This window comes from Lampris incognitus, chromosome 2 (genome assembly GCF_029633865.1).
Source record: "Lampris incognitus isolate fLamInc1 chromosome 2, fLamInc1.hap2, whole genome shotgun sequence".
NCBI classification, from domain to species: Eukaryota; Metazoa; Chordata; class Actinopteri; order Lampriformes; family Lampridae; genus Lampris; species Lampris incognitus.
Genome location: NC_079212.1, coordinates 23272956 through 23293752, shown reverse-complemented (window position 1 = coordinate 23293752; position 20797 = coordinate 23272956). Strand labels below are relative to the sequence as shown.

Genomic DNA, 20797 nt, shown 5'->3' with positions numbered 1-20797 from the left:
GAGAGTCGTCTTTGATTGTGGAGCGAGGTTTCAAGGGACCTCACTGAATGACCGGCTATTGCAGGGTCTTGATCTGACCAATTCTCTTTTCGGCGTCTTGACAAGATTCAGGCAGGAGAAGGTGGCTTTGATGACTGATGTCAAGTCTATGTTTCACCAAGTGAAAGTGTCTGAGGAACATGTCGATTTCCTCAGGTTTTTGTGGTGGTCCCAGGGTGACACGTCACAGGGTCTTGTGGAGCACAGAATGACGGTGCACATTTTTGGGGCAGTTTCCTCTCCCAGCTGCATAAACTATGCTCTTAGGAGGACTGCCATGGACATCCAGGATGATTTTAAATCGGAAGTGGCTGACACCATCTACAACAATTTTTACGTGGACGATTGTCTCAGATCTGTACCCACAGAAGAGGAAGCCATGCAGTTGGTAGTGGACCTCACTGACATGTGCTCGAGAGGAGGATTCCAGCTAGTTAAGTGGACAAGCAACAGCCGGGCTGTACTCTCGACCATTCCGGAGTCAAAACGATCCAACACGACGAGGCAGCTGCACTTGGAGCAGGATGATCTACCAGTGGAGATGGCACTTGGACTGAATTGGTGCGCAGAGAGTGACACTTTCATGTTTAAACCTGCAGTGGAAAGGCGACCACATACAAGACGTGGCATACTTTCAGTGGTCAGTTCCATCTATGACCCACGGGGATTCTTGTCACCATTCACCTTGCTGCCAAAGCTGCTGCTGCAAGAAATGTGTCGAAGGAACATGTCCTGGGATGACCCTATACCCCAGACATTCTCGCAGCAATGGAAGGCGTGGCTGCTGGACTTGGATAGGGTGGTGGAGCTGAAGGTGGACCGCTGTATTAGACCGAAAGACTTCAGAGGACCGGTACACGCGCAGCTACATCATTTTGCGGATGCAAGTGACCATGGCTATGGCACAGTCTCCTACCTAAGGATGAGGAACCAGGACAACCAAGTGCATCTTGCCTTCATGCTGGGAAAAGCCAGAGTTGCACCCTTAAAACAAACTACTATTCCTCGCCTGGAACTTACTGCCGCTGTGCTGGCTGTAAAGGTGGACAAGATGCTGAGAAAGGAACTCTCACTTCAGCTGGAGGACTCATGTTTCTGGAGTGACAGTCAGACAGTCCTCAAGTACATCATAAATGAGACAAAACGATTCCACACGTTTGTGGCAAACCGAGTGGCTTCGATCAGGGAAGGAACAAAGGTTGGTCAGTGGAGGTACGTAACCTCAAAAGGACAACCCTGCTGATGAAGCCTCAAGAGGAATGGATGTGGACAACTTCTTGGCTTGTAGGAGATGGATTGAAGGCCCAGGCTTTCTCCAAAGGCCGGCGGAGGAATGGCCAAAGCCTTTTGATCTGCAGCCCATAGCCTCGATGATCCAGAAGTCAAAAGAGAGCTGATGGTGAATGCAGTCATCACGCAGTCTGAGGATCCAACATCCAAGCTCATGAATTACTTTTCTGAGTGGACCAAGCTCAAGATCTCAGTCGCTTGGTTTCTCAGGTTCAAAGGGGTGTTGCAGGAGCTACGGAGGAAGAGGAAAGAAGTGGGTGCTTACCTGGCTGCTACTGGCTCACCTGCGCCAGAAAAGGAAGAAGAGGAGATGAAGAAGGTCAGGAGCTCTATCCATGGTCAGCCGCTCACTGTAACTGACCTGAAAAGAGCAGAACATGACATCAGCTTCAGTCAGCAAGCATCATTTGGTGAAGAGCTCTCAATGCTGCAAGATGGTGCTTCAGGAGTAAAGAAAACCAGTCCGATCTACAAGCTGGATCCTGTGTTGGATGAGGACGATGGATTGTTGAGAGTGGGAGGAAGGCTCGGTCGAGCTGCCTTACCTGAGGAGCTGAAACATCCGGTATTACTCTCCAAGTCTCAGCATATATCCAGTCTCATTTTGAGATACATTCACTGTCAACTTGGACATGCAGGAAGGAACCATATGCTTTCATCCTTGCGCCGAAAGTATTGGATCACAAATGCCAACTCTGCCTGTCGGAAGGTGATATCCGACTGTGTAAGCTGCCGACGGTATCAAGGACAGGCAAGTGAACAGAAGATGGCAGACTTGCCAAAAGAGAGGATTAGTCCAGACTTGCCTGCTTTCACAAACGCAGGAGTGGACTACTTCGGACCTATTGAGGTCAGGAGAGGACGTGCCATGGTCAAGAGGCACGGAGTCATTTTTACCTGTATGGCCAGCAGGGCCGTACATCTGGAGATTGCTTACTCCCTCACCACCGACTCCTGCATTAATGCCATAAGGAGGTTCTTGTGTCGCAGAGGCCAAGTTTGTCATCTGAGATCCGACAACGGGACAAATTTTGTTGGTGCAGAGAGAGAGTTAAGAGAGGCGTTAGCTGCCATAGACCACACAGCGATTCAGGGCGCTCTCCTCCCAAAAGGAATTGAATGGACGTTCAACACCCCCGCCGCATCCCATCACGGCGGGGTGTGGGAGCGACTCATCAGAATGGTCAGAAAGGTATTGTTCTCAGTCCTTCGCCAACAGTCCTTTGATGACGAAGGCCTTCATACTGTCATGTGTGAGGTGGAGGCTATTCTCAACGACCGCCCCATAACCAAAGTGTCCGATGAAGTCAGTGACCTGGAGGCCCTCACGCCAAATCACATTCTTTTGCTCAAAGGAAAACCCCTTCTCGCTCCCGGAATGTTTCAGGAGAGTGACCTGTACATCAGGAAACGGTGGAGACAAGTACAGTATCTATCGGATCTGTTCTGGAAGAGGTGGACGAGAGAGTACTTGCCATTACTGCACGAGCGACAAAAATGGACGCAGTCTCGGAGAAGTTTTACTGTAGGAGACATTGTCGTCGTCATGGACCAAAGCGCTCCACGTGGATCCTGGATCCTTGGGAAGGTAATGAAGACTTATCCCGATAAGGATGGATACGTACGTGCTGTACAGCTGAGGACAAAGACCGGGCTGCTGGAGAGGCCCATCTCCAAGCTCTTTCTGCTGCAAGAGGCAGTATAAGGGCTTGGTTCAAGAAGGATGAGTCAAGATTGTCAAGAAAGAAGACAAAGACTCTTGTGTGCCTGTTGGGGTGCATGCTTGTATATTTGTTAGTATGCACTTAGATTGTGTGTGGGAATGTAGGTGGATTTGGGTGACTTGAATGGCTCTTTTCCCTATCTATGTAATTGTTTCACAATTATGGGGCCGGTGTGTAAGAGCCATTCTGGTGGTTCTGTATGTGGTATCTTAGTTCACCACTAGGTGGTAGTATTGTGTGGGTGTGGCTTCCTGGGGTGATTGCACTCCTCACTACAAAAGCATAGGTGTGTTTGTTACCTGGTGGTTGGGTGACGGGGAGCTGACACGGTTTTTACCGCTAAGCTGGGACACAGCACTTCTTCACACTTTTTGGTTACAGTCATGGCTTAGTTTTTTGTTCAACAATAACCTGGATTCCTGCATCGCTACAACAAACCCATCATCTTTCAACTTGGAACAATAGTCTGGACAACAGCAGCGCGTCATAACCCAAGGTATCTCCCGCACCCACCCGAGCTCCTAATGTTTGTTTGAATTCGGAGCTACAGGTATGCACATTTGATTTGGCAAAGGTTTTACGCCGGATGCGCTCCCTGACGCAACCCTCCCCATTTATCCGGCTTTGGGAGCAGCACTAAGAATGCACTAGCTAAAATGCACCCTCAGTATCTGGAATCCCGGGCTCTACAGGGGGCGGAGCTGCTACCTCCAGCTCCACCTCCTGTCTTTTGGTCAATGCCACCCTCTCCAAACTATACCATCAGATGGTAGTGAGACCAGCTATGTTGTATGGTTTGGAGACGGTGGCACTGACCAAAAGACCGGAGGTGAGGTGGAGCTGGAGGTGGCAGAGTTGAAGACGCTAAGATTTTTTTGGGAGTGACGAAGAAGGACAGGCTTAGGAACAAGTATATTAAAGGGACAGCTCAGGTTGGATGGTTTGGAGACAAAGCAAGAGAGGCAAGATTGAGATGGTTTGGACATGTGTGGAGGAGTATACTGGGAGAAGGGTATATTGGGAGAAGGATGCTGAAGATGGTGCTGCCAGGCAAAAGGAAAAGAGGAAGGCCAAAGAAGAGGTTTATGAATGTGGTGAGGGAGGACATGCAGGTGGCTGGCATGACAGAGGAAGATGCAGAGGACAGGATGAGATGGAAACGGTTGACCCGCTGTAGCGATCCCTAACGGGAGCAGCTGAAAGTAGCCATAGTAGATTACTGACGGGTATGCATCTCTTTATTAATACTACTCAGTAAAACAAATGTGTTTTCCCTGTAGGATGGGAGAAGACAAAAATCAATGGAACTACTGTGTGGTGTGAATGGTCAGAATGTCTGCGGGTGGGGGCGGGAGCGTAACACACACATTGCAGGAGCAGGCGGTAATTGTCAGATATCCAGCCGGAGCAGGATTAAGAATTTTGTCCTTCACAGGGCTCTACTGTACCATCATATAAGTGCGATTTATACACCAAAGAGACAGATGATTTTTTTTCCTCGCAACAGTGTGTTTTTTGCTGAGTGCGACTTATACTGTGGTGCGACTTGTAGTCCGGGAAATACGGTACTAAGCTAATCTGATCTGTATGGGAGGCGAAAGAGGAGAGAAACTTTCAACTTTTGAAAATGGGAATTATTTTCAGCTGATCAATTGCTTCCCTAAAAGTGCTTTAAAGACACAGGTGCAATGAAAAATGCATTTCATCATCTTGGCCACCTATCCATGCCATAATTTAGCTCGAGCTAACAATGTACCTAAAAAATGTACAATATTGTGCACTCTTGAATTTCCATGCATATTAACCTGCATTTTTTTTCCTGTCAAATATTCTTTGTGTTGTTTGGGTCTTTGTGTATTTGTAGGCTTGCCTCTAAAATTCCAACCAATTATATCAATGAAAGCTGTTTGTATAATCCTTTTCCTCCTAAAAATTGTGTTGCGGCTCCCACACATTTTTTTTTAATTGCAGAATTCTTCAAGTTAACCACCAAATGTGATAAATGGTATGGCATTGCATATGTGTTTTCTCTCCTCTGAAAAGCCCTGTTCTCTTTCCCTGGAATCCCTTGTTTGTTGTCCACTTGGTTAGATTTTATCTATTTTAAGGAAGTAAGGATTTTCGAGTTCATCACGTCCTATCCTATTGTTCCACTTACTGTGTCAAGATGGAGAAGAAAAATTATCTAGAAAAAAGCAATTTCACCTTGTCTTTAAGTTACTAAGAGGTGGCGTTTGCAGTGTGGTTTAATAAAGCCTGCAGAATTTAGCAGACTGTCCTTTGTCCCTGTTAGAGGACCTGAACCTTATCAAAATCATTATCTAATGGGCTGTGGTAACAAACATCAGCCCAATGTGCCTCACCCAACAATTGTTCATACACATGACTTGCCTGTAAAACATGTGCATATAAACATATTTCAGACATTTTGCGGTACTCAAAAATTTCTCTTACTTTAGATTTGTTCTTCAGTACAATCAAAATTCAATAGCAGTGCAGACCTGTTGTATGCAAATATGTACAACAGTCCCATTGGTCATAAATAATTTAAGAAGGGGGAGAAGTCCATAAATCAATAGTCAGTCAGCCAGTCAGCTAGTCACATTAGAAGTTAAAAGCCCGGCAATCAGTCAGACAATCAGAATGACGGGCAGACTGAAAGATGTGTGTGATGTGTACCCTTGTCTCAGTGAGAGTGGAAATGATGGCCCTGCGGATCATGCTGGCATAGGCGTGAAGCTTCAGGTGATCCAGCAGCAGACAGGATGCCAGCAGCATGGCTGTGGGGTTTGCTGTGTTGTGGTTAGCAATGCTCTTCCCGGTGTTTCTGGTGCCCTGCATTTAGCAGCATATACTTCAGTTGTAGCTTAAGAAATTGAAAAACAAACAAACAAATTAAAAAAAACATGCATGGATGCAGCAGCAATATCAGTGCATCTTTGTTTAAAGGTTGCTCGGGAAATCTTTGGAAATCCTGCAGTAGATTCAGAGTGGCGGGATACACCTTCAGCAGTGACATGTATCGAAGATATTCTGATTCTAAGTCTGTTCACTACTTTGCCACTGTTATGGAAGATGCCCTCGTTTTTTTTCTAGGATTGGCACTTTCTCTGTTTACTCATTACTTTTCTCACCATCCTTTCTTTCTATAGATTTACTCTGGTCAGCCAAAACATTAAAAGCACTAACAGGTAAGTGAATACCATGGATTATTGTGTTACAATGGCACCTGTCAAGGGGTGGGCTATATTAAGCAGCAAGTGAACCGTTCATTCTTGAAGTTGATGTGTTGGAAGCAGGAAAAATGGGCAAGCATAAAGATCTGAGCGACTTTGACAAGGGCCAAATTGTGATGGCTAGATAACTGGGTCAGAGCATTTCCAAAATGGCAGGTCTTGTGGGGTGTTCCCAGTATGCAGTGGTCAGTACCTACCAAAAGTGGTCCAAGGAAGGACAACTGGTGAACCGGTGAAAGGGTCATGAGCGCCCAAGGCTCATTGATGCATATGGGGTGTGAAGGCTAGCCCATCTGGTCCGATCCCACAGAAGAGCTACTGTAGCTTAAATTGCTGAAAAAGTTAATGCTGGCTATGATAGACAGGTGTCAGAACACACAGTGCATTGCAGGTTGCTGTGTATGGGGCTGCATAGCTGTAGACCGGTCAGAGTGCCCATGACGAACCCTTCATGGCGATGGTATTCCCTGATAGAAGTGGCCTCTTTCAGTAGGATAATGCACCCTGCCACACTGCAAAAATTGTTCAGGAATGGTTTAAGGAGCATGACAAAAAGTTCAATGCATTGCCTTGGCCTCCAAATTCCCCAGAGCTCAGTCTGCTCAAGCATCTGTGGGATGTGTTGGAAAAACAAATTGGATCCATGAAGGCCCCACCTCGCAACTCACAAGACTTAAAGGATCTGCTACTAACGTCTTGGTGCCAGATACCAGAGGACGCCTTCAGAGCTCTTGTGGAGTCCATGCTTCAACGGGTCAGAGCCATTTTGGCAAACAGCATCATGAGGGAGACCTAAATATTAGGCAGGTAGTTTTAATTTTTTGGCTGACTGGTGTATATCAAAGCATTTCCATAATCTCGTCTCTCCTACACAATTTTGTTAATCTGGTTTAATGTTACCCTTTCCGTGCTTGTGAGTGATCTTGTTATCTTGCTAACTTGTGGCATCCAAGTTCAAATGTTACACTTCATAGCTTGACAGTTAGGACCCTATGACTTTCTCGCTCTTGCTCTCTCAATTCACTTCCTCTCCTCTCTGATTCACACTCTCACCCCTCCTTCTCTCTTCCTGAAAGTTCATGGATTCAGTGTTGAACCACCCTTTCACTCACCGTCTCAAACACAGCATAGTCCTCGCCATAGTTTGCTCCAGGTACCAGGCCCGGCCCGCCTACCAGGCCAGCACACACGTTGCTCACAACATTCCCATACAGGTTGGGCATCACCATCACATCAAATTGCTGGGGTCTTGAAACTAGCTGACATGCACACAGGTACACACATTACACACAAGAGCCAATACACAAAAAAGAGAAAGAAAACAAAACAGAACAGTAGAAAGAAACATACACACAACAGGTTCAAGAACAATAATACATCTAAGGATAAAGCTCTCAGAAAAAAGTTGACTGATGAAATTTGGTGTATTTAGGGCCTTCAATGGCTTGTTTAACCTACACACAATCAACACTTTCACACCTGGCAACTGCCCAGTAAAGCCTTGAAAAATGAATGATGGTTTGGAGCAGTACACAGCTGTGCCATGTCTACCTGCATAGTAGTGTTGTCCACAATCATGCTGTCAAAGGTAATCTCTGGGTAACCACTGGCCACTTCTTTGCAACACTCCAGGAAAAGACCGTCGCCTAGCTTCCTGCTCAGACATATACATACATGCATGCACACACACACACGCACGCACGCACACAAAAACTTGTTTATGAAAAGTTTCATGGAAAAAGCACAAAATTATAAAGGGTCACAAAAGACAAACTGAAATGAAGTAACCAAACACATGCAAGATTCAGGGCTTTGACCCTCCAGACACTAACATAATGTTAGCTTTGTGTACAGCAGTGACTCTGTGGCGCCCCTTCTCCCGAGCTGTTCTGAATGCATAGTCAGCAATGCGAAGAGATTTGTTCCTTGTAATGATCTTCAGACATTCAACAACACCTGGTACATTCTGGACAAAAGCAGAGAGAGAGAGAGAGAAAAGAGTGTGTGTGAGAGTGAGAGACAGTTTCATGGTCACTATATAGTATTTCTATTTGATCCTAAATAAAGAATATAAACTGCCAGACTGACTACTTTCACTGATAGAAAACAGAAAATCACGAACATGAAAACAGGAAATCACTGACATGCACAGACTCAGTGGACCCAAGCAAGCCCTACAGACAAGCTGTCACAGACAATCCTGGCTACCGGGAAGAGCAGACTATGCTAAGTTTGCAGTCAGGGAAAGAAAAAGAGAGAATCTTCTTGTGACACTCTGAAAAAAATATAAAGCTGAGAGAATTAGATAAAACAAGCATAATCCACCCATACCCCAAAGCTTTCATTTGTACTTACATACACATATATGGACATACAAACACACCCTTCACTCTCTCACTAACACCCAAATGCACACACACGTACAAGAGTATTTCATCAACTGTTGTACATACAAATTTGTTCTTACACACTCATGGACTTTTTTTTTTTTTGCTCTCAAGATTGTCTGATAGTCAGAAGCAAAGCCTGATGGTTATTTGTAATTCCTTCCCTCTAACATCTATTTTTGGGGGGGATTCCCCTCCCCCTTTTCTCCCCAGTTGTATCCGGCCAATTACCCCACTCTTCCGAGCCATCCCGGTCGCTGCTCCACCCCCTCTGCTGATCCGGGGAGAGCTGCAGACTACCACATGCCTCCTTTGATACATGTGTAGTCACCAGCCACTTCTTTTCACCTGACAGTGAGGAATTTCACCAGGGGGACGTAGCATGTGGGAGGATCACACTATTCCCCCCAGTTCTCTCTCCCCTCTGGACAGGCACCCTGACTGACCAGAGGAGGCGCTAGTGCGGCGACCAGGACACATACCCTCATCCCACCTGCAGACATGGCCAATTGTGTCTGTAGGGATGCCTGACCAAGCTGGAGGTAACACAGGGATTCGAACTGGAGATCCCATGTTGGTAGGCAATGGAATAGACTGCTACACTACCTGGACTCCCCCCTAACATCTATTGTCTACCTGTGGCAACGTGCAATCACCCAGGCTCGCAAAGACATCAGTGTTAGCCAACTGATGTCTAAATTCAGGGGTTACCCAGATTCTACACTGGTCGCTGAGACAAATTTCAGGGCTAAAAATTCCACAGGTGTGTAAGAACAATTGTGTATGTACGAACAAATTTGTACGTACGAAGAACTAATGAATGAGGCCCATTGTCCATATTTTCTATTAGTTGCCCCTGCGTCGTTTACATAGTTTCCCTTTCAACTGCCCCAGCAGTAAAGCATGTTGATTTGAATTCATCCATTCATCCATTTTCCAAACCGCTTATCCTGCTCTCAGGGTCGCGGGGATGCTGGAGCCTATCCCGGCAAACATTGGGCAGCAGGCGGGTAGACACCCTGGACAGGCCACCAGACTATCACACAGGGCCAACACACACACACACACACACACACACACACACACACACACACACCTAGGGACAATTTAGTATGGCCGATTCACCTTACCCACATGTGTTTGGACTGTGGGAGGAAACCGGAGCCCCCAGAGGAAACCCACACAGACACGGGGAGAACATGCAAACTCCACACAGAGGACGACCCGGGACGACCCCCAAGGTTGGACTACCCCGGGGCTCGAACCCAGAACCTTCTTACTGTGAGGCAACTGCGCTAACCACTGCGCCACCGTGCTGCGATTTGAATTCAATCAAAATAAATTAAATTAAATTGAGAGAGAGAGAGAGAGAGAGAGAGAGAGAGAGAGAGAGACAGACTGACAGACAGACAGACAGACAGAGAAAGTGGGGAGGGAAGTAAAAGTTGGTTTTGTGATTCAGCCTAGCAAACTCAACTTCAAAGGGTGTTTTTTGAACCAAATCAGCAAAAGGGGCAAGACAACCCACACACACACACACACACACACACACGCGCAGCCAATTACAGACACACAAACACACACAGACACATGGACAAACAAAGGCCAATACAGACACACATACACACTCGAGCACTGTGCTCCAGGCTGGTGTACAGACACAGACAAAGGCGCATATACACAGCCACAAAAAAACCACCCTCACACACAAAGCTAAACACAGTCACATAGCGACAGATACACATACCTCGTGCTCCAAACTGCTGTACTCCCCTTCAGTGTTCTCCCTGATGATCATGATGTCTATGTTTGTGTGGCGTGACCTCACCCCTGGGAGAGACTGGCAGTGCATCACATTGGCGTACAGGTCCAGGGAGGTGCTATGGAGAGAGAGAGAGAGAGAGAGAGAGAGAGAGAGAGAGAGAGAGAGAGAGAGAGAGAGAGAGAGAGAGAGAGAGAGAGAGAAACAAACATGAGACAAAGGGAAGGAGCGAGGGCGTGTGTTGAGGATAAGGTTTAAGAAAAAGAAGGAGGAGAGTGAGACAGACAGAGAGGAGAAACAAAAAGAGGGAGAAGAAACAAGAGATAATGAGATAACGAGATGGGGTACAGATGAGTTAAATCTAACTCAAAAATTACAAAAACTTTGTTTTTATATCAGCACCATATCATGAAGCTTAAAAATGTTGACAAATTCTTTCATATTGGTGACTCAATGATTACATAAGATTGAAGTAAATCTAATGAAAACACGATGAGGTTCTGTGAGGGGTTCGGACTTCAAGGAGCAGAAATCTGGGTGAAGGGAGACAAGTCACAAACTAACCGGAGCAGATTGTTCCTGGACTTATAGGAAGGTGGCAGGGTGTGATTAGTCTCAATGTTACCTGGAATGAACACAAAGTAAAACTGAAAGAATAACCAACAGACAGGCACTGCAGAACCAAAGCGAACAGACCTTGCAAGCCAAACGTTACAAAGGCCCACGCTTCCTTTTTAAAACAAAGCCACATGTTGCCTTTTAAACTGCAGAAATCCTCATAGATGTTAAATCTTATCTTTTAATTTTGTGACTACTCATGCTGGTAACACTTGTAATATAAATTTTTTTCAAATTCAAATTTGCTTTTATTAGCATGACAAATATACATTTGTATTGCAAAGCATTTTCACATAAAGGACAATAAGAATGCATGAATACAGAACATAATCAACACATCCAATAAAACAACTTACACAGCTACGTCATGGCAACAAGATCCTGTGTGAGTGGATGTGTGTGAATTTGTCAATCTCTGCATGTGTATGTGTGTGTGTGTGTGCATGTGAGAGTGTGTTCGCATAAAGGACAAGAACAGCATACAATACAGAACACATATACATCAGCAGATGTAATGAAAATCTTTTTGCCATCGTCTGTGTGGCCCTGTGAGTGTGTGTGTGTGTGTGTGGGGGTGGCTGTCCGTATGTGTGTGTGTGTGTGAGAATATGTGTGTGAGTGTGTGTGTGTGACTGTGTTTGGGGGGGGGGCTGTGTTTGTGTGTGTGTCTCTCCGAGTGTTGTCCCAGTCCTCTCCGTTCGGAAGGAGTACGGGGTATCACACACTGTCCCTCAGACGGTGGCAGGCTAGAACATACTGTGCAGCCACAGTACAGCTGTCTCTGTGTTCACCTAGTCTACTACTACTACTTTTGGCTGCGCCCGTTAGGGGTCGCCACAGCGGATCATCCGTTTCCATTTCTTCACCTAGTATATAGGGCAATTTTCTGGGGTTTGGCAGGGCCATGAATTTGGGGTGTCTCTCTTCAAATTTCTGAAAGTAGTAATTGTGGATTTCCCAGAATGTCTTGCGTTCAGCTAAAAAGTGCAGCTCTGTCTCGACAACATTGTCTTCACACTGTTGACAGAAACGTTCGTCTTTTGGCATCCGGGTCTTTTTATGTCTGGCTGTTTCTACTGCTAGGCGATGCTCACTGAGTTTGTATTTCATCAGTATGTTTCTCAAATTTGTTTCTTTTATTTGAATGAGGTAATCTGCTAATGTGTACTCTCTGTCTAGGGCCAAATAGCATTGCATCTTGCTTTGGGATTTTGTTTTAGATTGCCAATATTCATAATAATTGTCTGTAATATCAACTGACATGTAATATTTCTCTTGCCCTGAGTTTAAATCTAAAAAGGAATGTGCAGTCATTGATAAATAGTAATAGCTATATATGCAGTCCAAAAGCAATTTGTTTTGTAATGTTTATCTTACAGGTAGCAGTTTTACAGTAATGCTATTTCCCCTCAATTGCCATGATGAACAGATATAGTCAACAGTTGCTCTTTCTCTTGCATGCAGTGGACTGTGCAGTATATTTCCAAAACCACATTGGCACGCTACACTTATTTTCATGTGTTCACAGATACAGACATGCACATTCACATGTGTGCATATAGGCACATTTACACAAGCACATACACACAAATATACACCTTTGAGGGCCATGCCATTGCGTCTGATGGCCATAATGGCATTGTTTATGTCATCCTCTGAGGCCAGCGTGGAGTCCACATTTGCCACCTCGAAGTCCACTGGGACACAGCAGAACCTGAGAATACATACAAAAGTCAAGCATGCAAGAGGGTCAGTGAGCAAGCCAGTGAGTGAGTGAACAAGTGAGTGTGATAGAGAGTGAGAAAGAATAGAGAGAATTTAAAAGTCCATTCTAGTAAAAAAAAAACAAAACAAAACACAATGTTCCAGATATCTGGTTGAGTCGGGGGCAATCTGGGTGTACACAGGTGTGACTGAGAATCAAAAATTTGAGTCTCAGATATACTTTTAAACATTGTACAGTCAAAATCTCTAAAGTTTTTGAAATGGGTAAAATTTTTGATATTCATTCCATGATGCATTTTGATAAAATCATTGATTTTTTTTGTCCCAACTTTTTTAGCTTGCCCAGCTTGTACCCCTCTATGCTTTCAAATTGTTCACTACACTACCACTTTCCAGTTTCCATTTTACAAGTACCAAGTCAATGCTATAGGCCACAACGCCAAGTAGTTTGTTAAAAGTGCAGTTCCCATTTCCAGAAATGTTGCATTGTGATATTTTTCAATACAACATAGGATTCATGAAGTATGTGAAATTTACACACCATGCCATTTCTTCAAATCAACACTAATGATAATGATCCACAACCCGAGATAGCTTTGAATCTTGCAAAACTCAGCCCAAATTATGTTAATTTATGGAACAAGCATTAGCATGGAGCCAGTATCAACCAAACCATTCTACACCATATGGTCTGCCAGACTATATAAGCTATGTATTTGAATTCAATGTTTATTCTTACTTAGATTGCCATGGTAGAGCCCCTACAAGTCTGTACAGTCTATACACTGATATCAATTTTTAAATAAAAATACTGTTGCTATATAATATAGATAAGATGTTCTATGGTTATGATACACACATTCCCTTCCAGTGCTTGATTTGCAATCAACTTGTACTTCTTAAAATGTGTTTTTGTCTGTATGTTGCACTGCTGTGGGCTGGGGGAAATAGCATTTCGTGAAATGACAAATAAAGTGTTCCTGAACTCATCAAAGTTCTGTTGTGACTAAAAGAGATCCACCACTACCTCTTATGAGCACAGATAAATGTAAAATCGTCGGTACATAAAATCTATTCATTTAGTGGAATCACCAGCAAAATGGTTTCTTATTGATTTATTTCAAATTTACAGTCAATTTCCAACATTAATTTAAAGTCACAAGAATGGGTATTACAGAGGAAAGTGAGGTGTACTTAAATGTGTTGCAAGTCTATTCTTACCGGAAAAGCTCGCGCACATGTTTGGCCAGCTCAGGTCCAATACCATCTCCAGGAATCAGGGTCACAGTATGCCTGCCTCCATAACGTGCTGGTGGAGGCTGGAGAAAACACACACACACACACACACACACACACACACACACACACACACACACACACACACACACACACACACACACACACACACACACACACACACACACACGTCATCATCCTTAACAACCCAGTTTGTAAGTGTATTCATCTCTTACAAACTTATGAAGACTAACAATAGGGGATTCTAGTCTTTTGGACAAACAACTAAACAAACTGTCCATCTGTCAACTCTTTATCCACTGACTGTGATGTGATCAACTCTAGTTCATAAAACTGTTAGCCTTTTGTACACAACTGTGCGTGAGTGCATATGTGCCAACCACAGGACTGTAGATCTCTGCAAGCAGTAATACTCACAATGGTCTGGGCATAGGTGGACGGAGAACAGACGGTTCAAAAATGGAGGAGAGAAAACACGGTAAGTTAGAAGAGAAAAAGAAGGGAGAAGACACAGAAACCACCATAAGTCTGTTGAGACACTGTGGCTACATTGACCAATAGACAGAGTCTGTGCTCTTGCACTCATTTCTGTTATCTTTGCTTTTCAGTTGTTGGTAAGCTAGAGAATGAAAAATAACGTGGGGAAACTGCGGATAAAACATTAGGTTCGGTTGGAAAGGAAGGTCAAAGGTAAACTTGGTGCAGGCATATTGCAATTTTCAAAGGTAAACTTGGTGCAGGCATATTGCAATTTTCATTTCAGTGATTTTGAAAAAGAACAAGATGAAAACAACGAACTCGAGAAGCAAACTCCTCTCTACAAACTAATGAGACATGAATGCATTTTCTCTGTGTGGTTTTTTTTTAATATAATGTGACCGTGTTTGTATCCTAGGACACTCACGGTGTAAGTTGACTTATTCCTGTGAGTGAGTGAAGCTGCACCATACACCTGTGGGTAGAGACAAAGGGGTTAGCAAAAAAGAGTTAATAAACTAAATTGAATTCAACAAATTATCTACCCTAGGCCGATACTATAGTGCTAGCCAATGAATAATCACAATGCTCTGCAGGGAAGTGTGCAGTGTAAATTTGCAACCCAACCACGCTTGCTGGTAACAAATGATCGCAATCCGTATGCTGGGGACGATTTTCGACAGAAAATAGTCCCGGCGCTGCGATGCACAAAACAGCGACAGACAGAAAAACAAGCAAACAAGAAAACGAAAGAAAAACAATACAAGCCAGCTAGCTAGCGTTAGTGTTAGGAAACGGCGGAGTAACCTTAGCTAGCCTGGCCAACTAATCAGCTTAGCTAACGTTTTAACCACCCATGGCCTGAAAAGTCAATGCGGCAAAAAGTGGTTTGAGTATAAAAACAAAGCTTGCATGACAATCTGTTAGTATCCTGAAATTTACCCTGGTGATGCGGGTGTTTGACTGCCAATCGCTCAGTACGGGTTTCAGAACTCTGGACAGAGCCAACACCGACCTGCCCGTCATCTTTGCAACGCTCACTTGAATGGTTGACACGGGTGCGCGCCGCGCGCTCCCTCTTTAAATACAAGTAGAATAATTGGCTTTGATTTGAACGAATTTACTTTTGTAATATAACATCACTTTGTTTCCCTCCTCTCACTTATGCTTCCTTCATTCAGGTCGATGTCTATTTATGGTGTCTTTGCATTTTCCATATTGGGTAACAAGTTGCAACCTAATAGACCAGTCTCAGGCTTCCCCGTTTCATCCACACTATTGCCTATTACACGGAAACAGACCACAGAGTGGCGACATACACGCCGAGAAATCCTTATAAACATGAGTCTGTCTACCTGTTACGTTCATCTGTGGTTGCACCAAGGGAAAAACGTCTCACCAAACAAAGAGAGTGGTATTTCGCTGTGTCTAGCTGAGTTCATGGGATTGGGCTGATTGGTATAATTCTAAAGAGCTGGCTAAATAAATCAATTGAAAGGAGAACATGCGCCTGCAGTGGCCATAGTTTAGATCAGACTTTTAAAGTAATACATGCACGGTAATGTGCACGAGTAGTGATTTCACTCAAAAGATGTCGTGCATCAAACAAAATATGAGCACTTATACTAGAAATCACTTTTTGTACCAGAACGACTCCAGATTTTTTCCTCATCCATAGCTTTTCTCATCTATCGCTGGTAGTTAGAGTCTTTTACATTTCTCACTAAACTCTTCCTAATGGGAGAACGTGGAGCTATACAAATACATTTCCCAGCATCCCTTGGGCCACATCGCCTCCCTCCACTCCCTTTGCCTTCCCTCCCACTTTGTTGGTCCGCGAGGAAGTCGCAAGATGGCTGATGTCGCTTGGAAGTATGTTCCCCTCTGCAACATGAAGTCGTGAGTGTGGAAAAAAGCGAGGGAGGCACCATCGGGCTTTTATTTTTATTTTATTTTAGTTCGTTTTCTTTTATTTCTTCAAACATCCATTTCATTCCGCGTCGTGTCCGCCCCGGACTTGTCTTCGCGAGTTGACGCGTCAATCACGCCGGGGACCCTGCCAGCAGCTAACACCAGCTAGCCAGTTCGTTAGCAAATATTACCAGATAGTCAGTCAGCTCGCTGGTTTGAGTTTTATTTGATATTCCGACACCTGCACGATAACAAGCTACCACTACACGTTTGCTGAAATCTGGCTACACCCAGCAATATTGTTGGCAGGCATTTCAGTCGTCAGATTTAAATAACGATATTGCTAGCTCGATTTAACATCATGTCCGCAAGTCAGCCAGCCAGTTTGTAGGGCACTAATGCGCAGTATTCCATCTCATTTGTACGATTCAGTGGGATTATTTTTTCGGCAGCATTACTCATTAAACATCCACAAGATAGCTGCAACATCGTTATCAGTTGCCAACTACATTTCTTGATTTATTTGGGAAGCCAGTTATCTTAATGCCAAGTTATGGGGGTAAGCTATTTTGTAAACTTTTTCTAGCTGCAGCTAACCAAGACTAGCCTTGCTGGCACCTCACCAAATTATCAACAGGGATGGACTAAACTCCACACTCACGACCAAATCTGAAAGATTGATATTCGATTCCCTCTTATAAGTAGCTGACACTCAGAACACTCGCAAGACCGTACATGTTTGATCAATTCAGCTGAGTATTCAGTTGTTTTGTAAGGTTAACTCGACTTGAAGTCAGTCACTACATCAGAGACAAGTTAGCTTGCCTACAGTGCACAGCTAGCTGTCGTCTCGCCCCACATAACATTACAGCCACGGCGTACAGAACGTATCCCGAGCCCACTCCCGGCCAGACACACAGGCTCAACAACACCGTCATGGGAGTACAGGGTTTCCAAGAGTATCTCGAGAAGCGTTGTCCCGGGGCTGCGGTCCCGGTTGACCTCCTGAAGCTTGCTCGCACCGCGGGCCGCCAGCCCCCGCACCACCATCACCCACACCACCATCCACATCACCCCGGGCCCATGCCTCCCCCGCCCCCGCCTGCTAGGATCCTAATCGACGCGGATTCCGGCCTGCAGCGCCTCTACGGTGGCTACCAAACGGACTGGGTGTGCGGGGGCGAGTGGAACGCCATGCTTGGCTATTTAGCTGCCCTCTCACAGGCTTGTTTGTACCAGGGTGGCCTAGAGCTGGTTGTGGTGTTCAACGGTACGCTGGGAAAGGAGCGCTGGCCCGAGTGGGCGCGGCGAGCTCAGGGCCAGCGACAGACAGCGCAGCTTATAGTCAACCACGTCGGCAGCAAGGCCACCCCGCCTCCCCGGGCATGGTTCCTGCCCCCGGCCTGCCTTAGCCACTGTGTCCGCCTCGCCATGTTCCGTTTCCGAGTGCGGGTGAGTAACGCGATCGGGGTTGTTGAGCTAACGAATTGAGAGAATTTTGCAAGCGTTTCAGCCAAATGTTTTATAATTGTTGCACGGTTATGTGGCAGCCCGCATCAACCAGTGCTTCAGTTTGTGTGCTTATTTTTTTCATCTTACGATGGTTTTTTTCTGAATGTGATTGTTCGACCAGTGAAACAAATGTTTAACTTGTTCGCTATTTGCTGCTCTGGGCTCAACCAGTCACAAAGGCATTGCTATCTCTGATTTTTTACTGTGTTCCCATTCGTTGATGTGTGCATCTTACTAGGTGTACTCTGCACACGATTCTGTTGTGCATCTTCCTCGCATGTTCCGTTCTGGTGTGGGTTATCAGGGAGGTAGTGGTAAGGTGCTATGTGTTGTATTTAATAAAGAATTGCAGCCACTGGCTAACGGAGTTGTTGCACCCTTGTGAGAAAAGGAGTTGATGTCTATTGTACAGCATTGACCTGTCTTTATATTACATAACATGAACTCAGTGAACCTTTACACATTGTTGAACAACTACGGAATAGTTAGACTATTATTAGACATTTATAATCACATTTTTAGTATATTATGTTTTAAGTGATTTAGGATTCCTCAGAATAAACGATCAAAACATTTTGCATTAGATTTGGAGCAACTGAGCCATTAACAAATGTTTTCCTTAAATGTAAAAGGTGATGGTGTGGATGATGAATGAAATCTAGTTTTTTCCTCAGCCAAAGGCAATCACTTAAATATGAGGCAAAAGACCAACCCTACTAAAAATGGGTATTTTGATAGGAAGATGATTTGAAGATGGACTTTTAAGTGGTCATTATGCTATCATTCATGCTTATCAGAAATTGAGCTGAATAAGTAACTGTTATGTCTTATCTATTGGTCTCTTTATGCATGTTTATCTAATATTCACCTGTCTCTTGCATGCAAGCATAAACACGTTTGTTATTTCAAATGAGGATATGACACAATATTCAAAGAGGCTGTTAAAAACATCTCATACTGATCCCAGTACACGACACTATTGTGCTATTTGTGTTTGCATAGCCACATTGCTCTCAGTGAGCAATGTGGCTATGCAACTGTTTCTTGGGAATGACAGTAAGGAGAGCAAGTGCGTTCTTGCTCTCCTTACTGTCATTCCCAAGAAACAGTTCCCTCACCTTCTTACCCGGTCATGTGTTGCACCTTTCTTAAGTGTCATTCTATTCTTCTGCATCACTGTCTGTCAAGTCTTGGGTGACTTTCTTCATTTTATGTGTGCCGTTGGCATTTTTTCTCTACAAGCATGATTTGTAGAAAGTAGACTTTTTGGCTGGACTGGACCAGCTGGCCAGCCCTACAACTACGAATGTCCATGAATGATTATGTTGACTGAGTGACAAAGTTACACGATTGGGCCACTGGATCAGGTGACCAACGACATCACTGAAGTTACATGATTGGTCAGCTGACCAACGATGTCACTGTTAAACATGGAAGTGGGAGTTTCCCTATTGGCTGTTGCTCTTTCAAAATGAACTGACGCAGCGGTTCCAGCTCATTCCACATTTATCGCATGCTAATGAACCGAATATATTGCTGCCCGTGCATACTACTGAAACACTAAGAATGGAATATTTTTCTGCTTGTGGATACTACTGAAACGCTAAGAACTTAACATTTTGCTGCTCTTTCCACATCTGCACTGTAGCAGTCCAGCATAGAGCAGAGTAGGACAGGAAACAGCTCCCCATGTGCCGAGAGGCATCAGGGAGAGCACACAGTTAAAGCACCCCAAATAACAAAACCCTCAATGCAGAGTGAGTCTTGGAAAAATAACAGACATACGCAGATACAGATGAAGGAGGAGGGGGAGTTAGCATAATTAGACTAGTTGTCATTACAGTTAAGTTCTTTTTCAAATCAAACATCCCAAGATATGAGTGGAAAGTATTATTCTTGCAGCTGCATTTATAGCCTTTCCCCCCTTTATTTTACTCAAACATAGCGTAACCATGTAATGTGATCTGCTACTTCAGTACAGTTTAACAACAAATATTACTGGGGCCACTACAGGAAATTGCAGATGAATGTTTAATATCCAGGAATTAACATTATAGACACTACCACTGACTAACCTTGTAAAAAATTGGCCACAAATTTGAAAATTGAGCATATTCGGTCCAGCCATAGACTTGATTTTGACCTAGTCTTGTTAAGGCATTACATGTCCAACAAAAGCACCAGTAGCTTCATAATGAGCTTGTGTACTGGGCCTAAAATGGTTTTACATACTGAACAAGCATTGATTACAAGCACATTCAAAGGATTTCTAATGGTGTAACTGGAAGTAATTACAAAGTATGACTTTGATTAACACTGACATTGATTAACAAGATTAACATCCTAATGTTTGGTTAGAATCCTGACTCATTCCTCAGCTTACTCCATCACAAAGTTGTGCACTCTGCCTCACTGCACTGGGAATCACTGACAAAGTTTAGAGGTTGCTTAGATATAGCTGCCTGTTTATTCTAGTGTGCTAGCAAGCATAATACCGATTTGATCTGCTGTCAGCAACTCTATGCGTTCTTAAGTGATATGTGGGAGTCAGCAGTGTTGGCATGTCACTATTTTGCTAATTGAGGTTTTTCCATTCATTGTCATTGCATTTTTTTTTAAACCATACAGGTTTTTTTTTTTTTTTAAATGATAGGCTCCATGTATGTTACAGTCATAGCACTTATTGGTCCTCTGTAGTGATATCTAAATTTTGTAAGTTATCAGTGTGGAGTCTGGTGAGCATTACAATTTCAATGTCTGCTTCGCAGAGAGCTAGCTTGGGAATTGGTCAGTCTCACAGCCAATCACAGGATTTTTGGCTAGTCCTAATGGTGCAAGGAATGTTATCGGTGAGCCTCT

At 44.2% G+C, this 20797-nt stretch overlaps 2 protein-coding genes across 2 annotated transcripts in view; one reads left to right on the top strand and one right to left on the bottom strand.

The window, feature by feature from the left end:
* Positions 1-5657: 5657 nt before the first annotated feature.
* LOC130129260 (isocitrate dehydrogenase [NAD] subunit gamma, mitochondrial-like) lies at positions 5658-15541 on the bottom strand. Its single transcript, XM_056298997.1, has 9 exons — positions 15531-15541; positions 14943-14990; positions 12655-12770; positions 11003-11063; positions 10424-10556; positions 8122-8255; positions 7841-7943; positions 7402-7548; positions 5658-5888 (listed from the first exon to the last, which is right to left on the bottom strand). The coding sequence occupies exons 1-9, from the start codon at positions 15539-15541 to the stop codon at positions 5658-5660; spliced, it is 984 nt and encodes a 327-aa protein (XP_056154972.1).
* Positions 15542-16356: 815 nt separating this feature from the next.
* Positions 16357-20797, top strand: part of fam120c (family with sequence similarity 120C) — a 51062-nt gene continuing 46621 nt past the window's right edge. Inside the window, exon 1 of the mRNA XM_056273262.1 lies at positions 16357-17878. Within this exon, the coding sequence (XP_056129237.1) occupies positions 17363-17878 (516 nt within the window). The 5' untranslated portion in view covers positions 16357-17362. The remainder of the gene's footprint in view (positions 17879-20797) is intronic.

Excerpts from the sequence above, each read along its gene's own strand:
- LOC130129260 (XM_056298997.1), bottom strand. Across the intron at positions 12,771-14,942 it reads GGAATAAGTCAACTTACACC|GTTCTGCTGTGTCCCAGTGG; the intron begins GTGAGTGTCCTA and ends ATGTATTCTCAG. Across the intron at positions 7,549-7,840 it reads TGGACAACACTACTATGCAG|CTAGTTTCAAGACCCCAGCA; the intron begins GTAGACATGGCA and ends TGTGCATGTCAG.